Below are 12,587 nucleotides of genomic sequence, written 5' to 3'. Positions count from 1 at the left end.
GATCGGCGCTGATAAAGGCCTGTATACCTGCATATGGACTTCTATCAGTGTTTTACAACATAATATCAAAATGTTACTAAAACTAGCTGCGTTACACTACTTACGTGGTTTTCCGTATTTGTCGAAACGGTTCGGCGACTGATCGCTATTGGCAGCGTAGGTTCGCAGGAACGTATCGGGCACGACAAGGTGCCTACCTTGTACACCACAACCGCCATATTGTACTACGAATGGAATTTCGCCAAATACTGACTCTTCTCCTCGCTCGATGAGGATATCGGCGCGGTTCCATTGTTGCCAACTTGGAGCTTTAACCTTAGGAGGCTTTTGTGGGGCCCACGTACCCCTGGAACCCCACGAGCGTGGAACGATTATAAATACCTCGTGTATGTATACGCCTCGTGCCCGATGTAATTCTCCGGACGCATTGCGAAGGACAGCCTGAAAAATGGCATACATCCAAAACAATTAGGATGATCGTTACCATTTGGCACTTCATTGATAATTGAACAGTATAAACAATGTAAGAGGGATAGCACCGTCTTGAGAATTAGCAAATACTTTCCCACGTAAATGGTCTCTTTGTCTACTCGAACACATGAGTATGTATTTAAATGATGTAACCGTCACTCTTGCTTGCAGTTTGTTCATTATACGATTGTATGTATTTATATGCGAACTTATAGTAATTTTAATGAAAACAAAAAAGCATTTTAACATTGTCAATTTATATATTTTATACTATTTCTACATTATTAATCTTTTTCACTTATTGATTAGATAATTCATAAAGGTTCGATCACCAGGCTCACAATTTGAAGCTGCGTAGAAAAAGAGCTTTTCAAGGACGGCCCTCCGACAAACCGTTTTTGGAATCACTAACCTGGGCATGATAAACACCCAGGCCCATTCATCTAATCAACAACGATGAACAACCCAGCTTTTGATGCATATTACTAACAGTCGATATCCAAAAGCTCTCAAAGATCTATCCCGTTAGTATTAACGGTTACCGTGCACAGCAGTTTCGCAGCTATCTGACTGTTCGTTAACTAAGCAAATATACCAGACACATTTGGTAAAATTATACTGCAGGCAGAACGGCCAGTTAAAATCCGATTTTGGCAGAAAGACCCGTTCACTCGTACATGCACATATTCAATCGAAATTAATGAGTAACTTATATTATACTATAAGTATATCCAGTTCCAGCCATTATAGGTACATAATATCCATCCGCTGGCCGGTCAGTTGTCACTTCCATTGTGATTGTCGCAAACTTGGTGGCAGCGATGATGTTTCTTTATTGTTTGGATAACAGCCAGAGATCCCATTTGCGACAAATACCATTTATCCTCTTGTCCCAGTCAAGCTGGAAGAGCGTCACCCCCCAGGCTGGCACCGCTTGCGCCTATCTGTGCTTCGATCGGCTAGTTTTCCTAGAAATGTCTTAGAATTCATCTATTCCATGTTAGGTCAGAAATTTTGCCTGGTCAGGCGCAACTCATGGGAAATGGACGCCCGCTTCTAACAAGCCGTATAGCAGTTCGGCAAAATTCCGTATGAACCGGCGTTATCCCTGAAAACCTAAAACTGACAAACAATAGTAGGTGGCGATAAGGCATCGATCACCGCAACCTTCTATAGGTTAGGAAAGGTTCCTAGCGAGAAAACCCTATCCCCGAGATATACGACCTTACGCCTAGCGAAACAGCATTTCGATGCTTTTAAGATGTGCGAGGATAATGTAGATGCTTTTCGAATCTTCTGGAGAATACGATCATATCATCGAGATAAGCCACAAAGCCATCTTGTACACCAACTGACTAATGCCCAGTTCATCATTGGCCAACCCGGCAAGCACCCGTTTGAATTGATATAAACCGTCTAGAGTGCAAAATACGGTTTTCTCTTTGTCATTGTCAGTCGTAGAGGTCTAACAATAGATGCTCGTCAAATCAAATGTGGAAAACATCTGTGCTTTTTTTGACAGGTCGAAGGCAATGGGAAGACGTCCTTCTATATGACCGCATTTAATCTACGATAATCCACACAAAACCGAATTTGACCGTTTTTCATTTCCACCCGAACGACCGCGGAAGTCCATAGACTGAATGTGGGTTCATTATCTAACATCTGCTAAATTTCGTCGGCTATGCGAACCCGTTGTACTGATGCGACTTGCCGTGGACTTGTATACTAGGAAATGTGGCCATCGGTGGGTACAGTATAACTGATGAGGGATGTTGCGGGTAGCTCTATCGGCTTTTGGAATGAACGCTTGACTACATAAAATGCATACGGTCAAGCTGACTATTGCCGATATGAAACATGGGCAAAAAGCGTCTCGGAGCCTTCCGACCCGGTGGGTCGGAAGGCTCCGAGACGAGGATGGTCTATTTTCCTGAATTTTTATCTTCTTTAACATATATATAGCGTCGTTCGAGTTTGGTGTCCAAGACTTTACGTGCTCGTTTTGAGGTAGCTGTCACTATGCGAAAAGGAGATCACGAAAATGCTAACAGGGGATGCGTGCAAGTTCCTATTCACCTGAACCGTGGACTTCGCTAATTTGACGGTAGCAGCTATACTCTTTAACGATTCTGGGGGTGTGTTGACTGGCTTTTGTTAGCGCACACGGTGATACATTAACCGGTTTATTTCTCGCTGAAACAAAATTGTTTCTTAGGGAGGGTCACTCAACGTTGCAAACCAGGTTGTCGACGACGGCGAGTACCTTTACCTAGTCCCCTTCGACTTGGAGTTTTAATTCCGTAGCACCGTGTTGGGTGCGCTGACATCTCCCCACCGCTGTCCGGTCCAACCTAGATTAGCCCCACGCGTTCCAATTTGACGTCGATTTCAAACACCTAAGAGGAGACGGCTTCAATAATTTGGATGGCCGGAAAAATGAGCTGGCGTCGCCTGGTGTTTGATGGCCATGCACGTGGGCAGTTACCTTGGAAGTGGTCTCGTTTTCGACATTGATAGCAAAGCGCATCGGTACAACGGTTGGTGCGTCCAAGCTGAGCAGATCCGGTCGCCTGGCTGGCGGCTCTTCGGTTTATAACACCCTTCGGGCTAGGTCAAGGTGTTATACGGGGTCGAAATGGCTTTAGATTCTGAGGCATAAACATAATTAATGTGCTTCGTACGAGCAACTTTGGGAGCCTCCATCGACCTCTATTTAAAGTATTACATTTCTATTATTATTCAATTCCAAATGATCGCGGATTGATTGTTCTTTAAACACCTTAATGTCAGCAGCGTCATGAAGTTACTACAACTTACTTTCTAGAAACGCACTTAGCCTATGTATAAATCTGTTCTGGACCTTGGCAGAAGACGGTAATATCTTTGAGTATTTGGAACTTCTATATGGAAGACTTTCATGGCGTCTCGCATAAAAGTCAATTTGTCTCGACAACGAAGAAGCAGGATCCTCTTTAGAACTGGCCATTCTTAGCATTTCAATAATGTGTGAATTAAACTATACCGGAAGACTGCTAAGAAAAGGATTATATAATTTCAAATAATCGCCAATGCTCGGAGGAGGCACATCTTTAATCTACATATAAATATGCAAAATTGAAAACGAGCTCCACAGAGTTCCTGCGGGATTCCTATTACACTCAAATACCTGTTTGCGCTGACTCCGAGCCGTTTGTCAATTAGGTAACGTGCTTTAGAGAAATCAGAACATTTTTAATTTATATAATGCATGGTTGTATCTGGTTGCATCTGGTTGGTATGCATCCCCCAGTCTTGTATCATATTCACCAACTATCATACGCATTTTGCCTTTGGAAACCGTCTTTTACAAAGACCATCTTTACGTCACGCATACGTGTCAGTGGTTCTTGATGCGCTCCATGTGTTTACCATATGCAAGTGCTGTTGTTGACCATTAACTTAGTCATGCGTCTGTTTATGACGTATTGGGCACTCTTACGCATCTTCACCCAGAGTTTGTGCGACGTAATAAGTGCCTGCTTAGTCGATATATATCCGAGTGTGCTATAAGCGTGCTTAATTTGAACCATGACGGCCTTTCCAGCCTGTACTTTTGCCTTCTTCACCTACATACCTGCTTCACTCGTTTTTCCAATTCTGCGCCCAAGAACTTAAATCATATCACGCGAACTTCGATCTAACGCATCTTACATTAAACATGTTGCCATAAGTGCAATGTTTATTAGGACGTTAGTTGCAGGAACACAACGAATTGATGGTCTGGCTCTTTGCCACGTCTCAAAACAACTTTATTCCGCATGCCTATCATTGTCATGTAACCCCTCAATAAAAATCTACTTGGCTTATCTTAATTTGTGTGTGTTGACAGCTGATGAAATTTTTCTGTCTGCAAAACAGCCAGTATCTGAACTTGAACACCTGTTGACACCAAACCACCTCGCTGTTTACCACCGCACGCCTGTCATAGAAGCTTTATAGGACTTTTTATATTAGTTATAGAGCTGAAACATTCAGCCGTGGCTATTCGCTTTATAATATCCACACCTAAACGTTCCTAAATCCAATACATCGGTTTTCGTGCGTGTCTGGTTCACTATTATTTTATAAAATGCCATCGCGCATTGTCTCGAATAAGTTTTTGCTGTTTGATTGATCGTCGTATGGAACAACAGGTGGCTCGCTACCTGACTATTCTTTCAAACAGGCGGTTTTTTGCGCGTTAACAAAATTTGTATTTTCTTAAATCTGGGCTAAGACCGAACGATCCTTCCTCAGCTTCACATGATATTCTAATGTAAATTTAAAATGTACAGAACTAAAGAATGCTTGCGTCAGGATGACTACATGTCTAGCACACCTTGAACTTTTCCTAATCGAGCACTCCACTCAAAAATGACCATTTAGGTCAAACATGACGTCACGATATAAAATTTACTTTCTGAACAGCCACATGAAAAAAACATTGCTCACACGGTAAATACCGCACGTAGTCGTTAACGGTATCTGGTAACCCGGACTGCCCTACCTGGATCGACCATCATTCATCTTCACGCGTCGGATGTCTGCGCGCAACCTCACGTTTGTTTTGCCACGTCGGCAGCTTTATAAGCCACGCCTTGTTAAATGTATACTCGATTGAGTTTGCGCCTACATACGAATTTTTTGCGTTCAAATCAAATCCTCCTAACCGTTCTTGAGTAGATAGGATAATAAGACCTGTTGGAGAGCTGATCGAGACTGTTACTAGACCAAATATTCTGATGAGATCGGGGGTGCGCTTAGTGAGTTTACAAGGTATGTTCCAACTGTAAGTTGTTGAAACATCGAAGCTAACTTTGCCTGTGTGGCTTTCCTCGATCGAGTTCAACATTATCGGTATGATGAAATGAAAATTGGCTTTACCATATCAAGCCGTGTTCATTAGACGTTTATGCTGCACCATGACCAGTAAACGAATCGCGAAGTACTTCGTTGCATATGGCACTGTAATGTATTGCTTTCAAAGCTCTAATTTGAACTGATGAAATGCTCCGGCTGTAAAGAATGAAGTTAATAACAAATTTGTCGCCTACCTCCAGATTCCCCAATGAATTGGTGCTTGCTTAAAACCCCTAATTCTTAATGTGTGTTATGTCTATTTGGTGGCAAAGAAGCTTTTAAAATTCCATTAATATCAACTCCTGCTTATCGGACTTGTTTCATACGAATACACCAAAAGCCCGTCATTACCTCATGCACATTAATCGAGCTCATGCTATGTATTGGCCATTTAGAGGCGTTTCCATTATTAGTTAGTCTAGTCATGACTTCTATAAAGCACCGTCAGCTGTCAGGGACGTATATATCTGACAGGAACCCGAAGGCCCAGAAGAAAAGAAAAATTACTGCCTGGCTTTATATATCTAGCTTTAATAAAGCCTTGTATTGCTTCAGATATATACATATATATTCAGCCCAATTTTTCTGCACGCGCTTTCCTTTTTCCAACGCCTTCATTGATGCCCACCGCACAACATTGCTTTTGTGTAGCCCCTTAACCTCTCATGGTTGCATAGAATATATTTCCTGAACCTCTTCGTATCTCCTTTATTATATGTCTTGGTAAGTTTTAATGCGACCACCTAATAAAGCGGTACTAGGCTTTAAGGAACAAAATATGTACAGTTACTTGTATGTTGTAACTTATATTATTTTGATATTTTTTGCATGTGTCATTGGTACATCCGAACGTGTCGCCTCATCGATGTATCAATAGGATACGCTTTCTACAATTTGATTATCGTTACAATGTAATAATACTAGCCCCAACTGTGTAACACACTGACAATGATCCTTACCAGCGTTCGATTTGGAGGGGGTGGGTAGGAATGGTCACTCAAGTTAGGCTACTAATTATGTTAGCCATTGGTCTTTTTTAAGCCTGGTTCTGTACGTTATCAGCTGAGAGAGATAGTTATTGTAGGCCACTTAAATCCTGTAAATACAAAATGTTCTCCTAATGACCTTCGTCGGTTTAGTCCATATAGCAAACGCAGGACAAACTAGGCCGAATAATACCTCAGAGGGGGCTCGAGACGCCCGATTTTGCTGATTCAATCAGAGTAATCGACTCTGGCGGTAGTGTACTGGTCTGAATTTGATATCTGAATGAAATTAGTCAGCCGTGAACCCGAATTCAACTAGTACACCGTATAGAGGATTTTAATGAGATAACAATGCTTATGTTAACAACTGGACAAACAACCGATCTAAACTACATGTATATTTATACTTTTTTACATTAGTAAAATATGTTCAATGTAGAAGTTTTATGTAAACAACTTTTGTCATACAGTCCCTTCAGTAAGGAAGTACGGACCAGTTATTTCGAGCGCTATGTCTGATACACAATTCATATGCTGTTTCCCTAAGGAGAACGCTTTAGGTGTGTAAAATCAGTTCTTAAGGTAACTTTTGTGTGCTGTTACCTTTTGTGCATTGATCGCTCCGATCTTATCCTGGCCGAAGAGTATCGCCTTCATAAACGTGACTGTATGTAATACTCAGCGATGGAGGGTTCTTTTAGTTTGTTCGGATGTCCACATGAATGAATTTCACATATTATATAGATAAAAAAAAGTAGGCGCTAGTAGAGTGGACAAGAGAGTCAGTCGAGCCTGGACCTTGGATTACTTCTGGCTGGTTTTTCCGGTCGAGAAGGCGGGACGCTGGAGGCAGATAAACTTTTTAAAGCTCTGCTTGTGAGAAATGCAGGCATGCTCTCACTAGTGGATATTTCCCGAGTGCCAGTCAAAACTGTTGGGTACGACTGGCGAATGACTTCTCGGTAAAGAGTTCTCCCGCATCTCTTAACAAAGCAACCAACTCTTACTATCTACCAGTTGCAAGCGCTGGCCTACGAGATAACTCGACTGGTTACTGGAGAAGCGGAATTTAGTTTCTCGATTATGGAAATGCAAAGGACGAGTGCAGATAGAGGGCGCCACCCCCCTATATGACGCCCCTATACAAACGTTTTTGTAATAGTCCCCCCCCCCCCCCAGCGTTCCCTTTTCCGAGTGTCGCTTCAGCTGCTGAGATTTACAGCGACTGGGCGGGCGGCCGACATATTTTTTGTCCAACATACTCGTGAATAGACGTTAACTTTTATGCCAACCCGACAAAGGAGCATGGAGCTAAATGTACTTAACCATGACCGCTATACAAGCCAGCCGCAGTAACCGCCTGTTACTTGTCGCCCAGGCTTGGCTGTAGAAAATGAATTACGTTCTAGACAGGCTGACACCAGATTGGAGAAAGCTACCTATCCTTTACCGCTCCAGCCTCCACTATTGCAACAAAATCTTCTACCGGCAAACCACCAATATGCATTCAAGGGAAATGTTCGTAATCTGAGCTATCCAGTAATTCGATGAAACGATCAAAGTGAATAGCCTGAAGTACGATCGCGCCTGTCGCTGCCATGGCCGCAGTGGCGCTCACGCTTGCAGGAAGCATTGCTTGCTGCTCCGCACGAGAGGAGAGGATAAGATCGACAGCAACGTTGCATACAGAGGACGGGACAAGGAAACCGCGGAAGAACGACGAAGGATCCACAGAAATGTGAGTGGTTGCGAGATAAAAAAAAAGGGAAAAAAAAGAGGCGTTGAGCGAAGAAACGAGGACCCTCGGCTCAACCGGGTTCTCAAACAGGCCTACACGGTCCTAAACAACGGCGAAACGAACGAAGGCTGTGTACCGCTATCGGATGAGGTAAGCGGTCTGATTGACGATCACTGCGTCTTGTTGAAGAGCCCAACCACAGCTGTATTAGTATGTAGGGTAATAGCGGCCTTTCGAATAGTAGCAGACGCAGCGTTGGGGGAGATGGTTCATGTTTTTGGTTGTCGAATAGGCGAGGCATGCTCCCGTCTAACTAACCAACTCCTTTTCGTCTTCTCAACGAACAAACGAATGCAGGAGTCCCTCACTTCCAAGGTGTACCTTACCTCCGTTTTCTGCGAAGGGCAAGCGGTCGAATGGATATTTTGATCTAGCAGTGCCGAGGTTTCTCCGAAACTGGTCAACAAGAAGCGAAAAGACCAACCAACCAACCAACCAACTTGGCAAGTGTAAGCAGAACGGGGTACGTCGATTGATCGAGTTCACTGGCGTTATCATCAATATCTATGTATGCTGTAAGTTAGTTACAAACAGTTCTGAAAACCTTACTAGATTCAAGAAAAGGTCGATACGCGATTGTAAGAATATGCATTCTCGGATGCTCAAATATTATCCGAATGTGCGATCCAATTGATTCAATGTTAATGAATGATACGATTTTCATTTTAGACCAATATATTTAATCTAATGGGCTTTATCTAGTGATTAGCTACTTGTTCTTATGACTGTGCGCGTGACATTTCCCTTGCCTGCTGCATGCCCTTTACGGCCTGCCTATATGACACTGAACCACCAGGAGAAATAACCGTGATTGTTTTTATTAACTCATACCTCCGCTACCCGTTATTGAATTACTAGAAACATATTGGATGCATAACAAAATCTAGTCACTCATAGATGCAATAAATACATGCACAGACTGTTGAACTGGCACTAATTTTCGACTAGTTCTTTTCTTAGATTAGTTATAAAGAGTAATGGAAATCGACCCCGAATACTATACTCTTGGTCATCGAGTCCCATCCCCCAGTCTGCCAATACGACTTTTCTTGAGCACAAACAAGCCGCCGTCACAGCGCCCCCTACTCTCTTCGATATTATACCCTAACCGTGCTGCCGTTCAGTGAACACTCCACTTTTCCTGTTTGCCTTCCCTTCGGCAGCTGGATCTACAAAATAGCTCTGTCCCCGCGACCATCATCTCCGTTTGGTGTAAGCTAAACAATTTGTGGGCTAGCTAGCCCTAAAGAACTTTGCCACGCTGTAGATATGGTAAATATTGCTTCGTGATAATAAACACGTGAATGACGCGTGGGCAACTGCTATTGCAGCGATGGTTATGGTGATGATGTTCATGAAAGCCAGCCAGTGGCGTCGGCGTTGGAGGCAGTAGGGGTGCTCATTAGAGATCTAGATGACTGGTACATGACAGGCCCGAGCCTCTAACCACTAGTATGGAAGTGAAGACGAGCAGTCTGCTCAGGTGTTGGCCCAAACCACTTCGTGGCTCGAAAGGCTTAGCAAAAATCTACAAACTCCTCCAAAAATGTCCTAGCGCATCTCCGCCTTGATCAGTCTGCACAAGCTCAAACAGCCACAAATATGGGCTCAGTGCTTCTGCTCTGTTTGCCCGTTTCGTGTTGACAGATATCCGATGCCATGAATCTACATAAAAAATGTGTATATTTCAGCATCTGTGCATCGGTGTAATATTCTCGTATAGCTTTTCCGAAACGCAGGCAAGCAGACAAGCAAGAAGAACATTTGTAAGCCCTTATGAAAGCATCAGACATCGGCGTGTAAGGGTTCTGGTAAGCTTTACTAGCATTCATACGATAACAGCGCTCACCCTGAATGGCGTGCATGGTAGAGAGTCATGTCTAGCTTTTCTCTTGGTCCTTGTGAGGTAACCTTGACCGTTGCTTTTCTTAAACAATGGATGTCATGGCAATTCCAAGGCTTTCTGTTTCTAGCGATATGTGTGTGTCGCCCATTTAACATGTTGTCGAGTCAACTGGACTGACCTTTTTGACGAGGTTGATAGAGGCGAAAGCAGTAGCCTGTTGGCCTCTTCTAGCCGAGTGGTGGCTGTTTATTAGTTCTCGGGCAAATTTCAAAAATAGGCCATACACGTAAACATATACGCGGTCAGTAAATGATCGTCTTCTTGCGACTAATCATACCCCTCTTATTTTAATAATTCAGGTTTTAGCTACCTATTTCCAGAATCTGTTCTTAGTAGGGCAGGCAATTTCAACGAAATGAGCATGTGCTAAGCTTCGTTTGAAGTCGGTTATCGCTGGCACATATTTCTTAGCGGTTAGTAGCGAGCACAACATACATAGAAAAACACTCAAGACAGTATACATCGATCTGCACTCGCCTTTGGCCAAAGTAGTTTGTTAGTGAATACGTGATTAGAAACAAACACATGAAGCAGGGCCGTCTATGCCTCATCGGCTCTCTGTCGTTTGTTACCTAACGGCCGCATATTCATGTACTGGGGTATGTGAGCGACTCTGACGGCGCTCCTAGAAAGGCGATCGATGCGTGCTGTCGCCGCAGGAGTGTGTCTATTGCACGACAGGGAAACGAGACAGAAGCGAGAAATATAGAGGAAGAGTAAATAACTGCAGCCTTCGTAGTTCGACGCTGTTCAAAGTCGAGTCGTCGTAGAGCTCACAGGAAATGAATAAATCTGAGGGAAGCAAAAACCGAGTTCTTATCAAGCCACATTAGCTTTAATGCTAATATGTGTCATATACAAGTACATATGATGATATAGAAGCTGTCGACAGCGGAGCAAACTGGCTTGACAAGCCGTTATAGAATTACCCATAGCTGATTAACCAATTAAGGCCAATGCGTACCGGCTTGCGGGACACGAGAGCTTTCGTCGAATCTGGTTCATCCTAGCCACATGAATATTTCATTTATGCATCACCGCCGCGCCGTGAACGAATATAAAGAGTGAAAAAATCTGCTTAATTTGTTCGATTTGATTTTCCATGTTCCACACACCGCATACAACTACGGATGCAGCAGCAGCTGGATGGCCAGGACGAGGTAACTGGAAAAGTCAGACCCGGTCACAAAGCTGCGACTGTAACCCTGTGCTGACGTTCTCTTCGAAGCACAACGCGATGATGAAAATCTGTTTGCAGCAACATCCGTACCACAGCCACGGTTGGTTACTGGTACGCTGCGTAGTGGTTGTAATCAAATGGGCACGAGTAGCGTCACTTCAACAGTGTGCCGTATGATCAAAAGGGAGACATGGGCGAATGGATATTAGTTGGGATTTTCATCTGGCCGCTCGGAGAGCTAGCAGGTAAGGATTCCTTTGCAGCTGTTTACTGTGAGTGGATATTCACGAAAAAATTGCTTCCGGATTCTACTGTTTACGTGTTCGTCTTTGGCGTTGGGTAGTTCGCTCGACGCCATCGTTAGTGAAATATCGAAGCGAAAAGATAACAGCGTAGATGTGCAATGCAAAAGCATTCCAATGCGCTGATTATGAACTCTCCCCAAAGCTGAAGAAGGCCCTCTAACCCCCCTCCTCCGGCCTAACTTACCAGCTTAACTGAGCGCTAACGTCCTAACAGAGCTGGAGAAAATAGATCGTTTCACGCAATGTGCCGATGGCGGGATAGTGTTGCCGAACAACAAATGCCGACAACGCACCCAAGCTTTTCCGACCTTTGTTTTATCCAACAACACCAGCCTGCCTCTGCATGTGGCTTAGATACTGGACGGCCATTGTACGATCCATTAATTACAATCTATTGAAAACTAGCAAATTAAACACACGTGGCATATCTAATATACGAAAACGTACATACGCGCATTGGATCGAAGCTAAATCGCAGAGTGCAAAACAATTAGCATCAGCGATAGTGTTTGTTGCGCCTATACTTACGAGCTCACTCAGCGTAAGGAAACGACTTGCTCGCTTCTTTTCTACAAAAGCTGTGTAATGGTATAAGTTACACTTCAGCTAGGTATGCCTGTCATTTCGAGCCACTTATGTAAACTCTTCATGTTCGTTGGTGTTTTCTCGACTTATCGTCAAGCCTCACCACCTCGTAAGAACTTGTCAGTCATTGGTGCCCGTTACCAACATTTTGATTTCCATTCTTGCCGAAGGCGCCCGTTTATGGTTATTACCTTCGCCGCTGGTAAAAGCGTACAGGTTGTTGCCGTTATAGTTCAAGCCACCTTCGCCAATGATGCTAGGAAGATGTCGAACTCGCTATGGGCACAAAATTCTATACGTATAGGAGCTGCGCACCCTGCATATAAATGTCACCCCACAGCCTAGCAACGAACGGCCGTCCTTGTGAAAGCAGGAACGGTCGCATCGTGCCTTTTGCAGCCGGCTTCACATCCCAGCTTGGTACTGCTACTACGAGTTTCGAAGCGCTTAGTAAAGAACATTCAGGAAAGCTGGA

The 12,587-nt window shown here is 43.7% G+C and overlaps 1 protein-coding gene across 1 annotated transcript in view; it reads right to left on the bottom strand.

The window, feature by feature from the left end:
• LOC111247594 (calcium-activated chloride channel regulator 1-like) overlaps positions 1 to 12,587 on the bottom strand; it is a 96,285-nt gene that overhangs the window by 19,967 nt on the left and 63,731 nt on the right. The window contains exon 2 of the mRNA XM_022798701.2: positions 105 to 441. Within this exon, the coding sequence (XP_022654436.1) occupies positions 105 to 441 (337 nt within the window). The remainder of the gene's footprint in view (positions 1 to 104; positions 442 to 12,587) is intronic.

The sequence above is a fragment of the Varroa destructor genome, unplaced genomic scaffold, assembly GCF_002443255.2.
Source record: "Varroa destructor unplaced genomic scaffold, Vdes_3.0 BEIS01000003.1, whole genome shotgun sequence".
Lineage (NCBI taxonomy): Eukaryota > Metazoa > Arthropoda > Arachnida > Mesostigmata > Varroidae > Varroa > Varroa destructor.
This window is presented reverse-complemented; position numbering and strand designations above follow the sequence as displayed.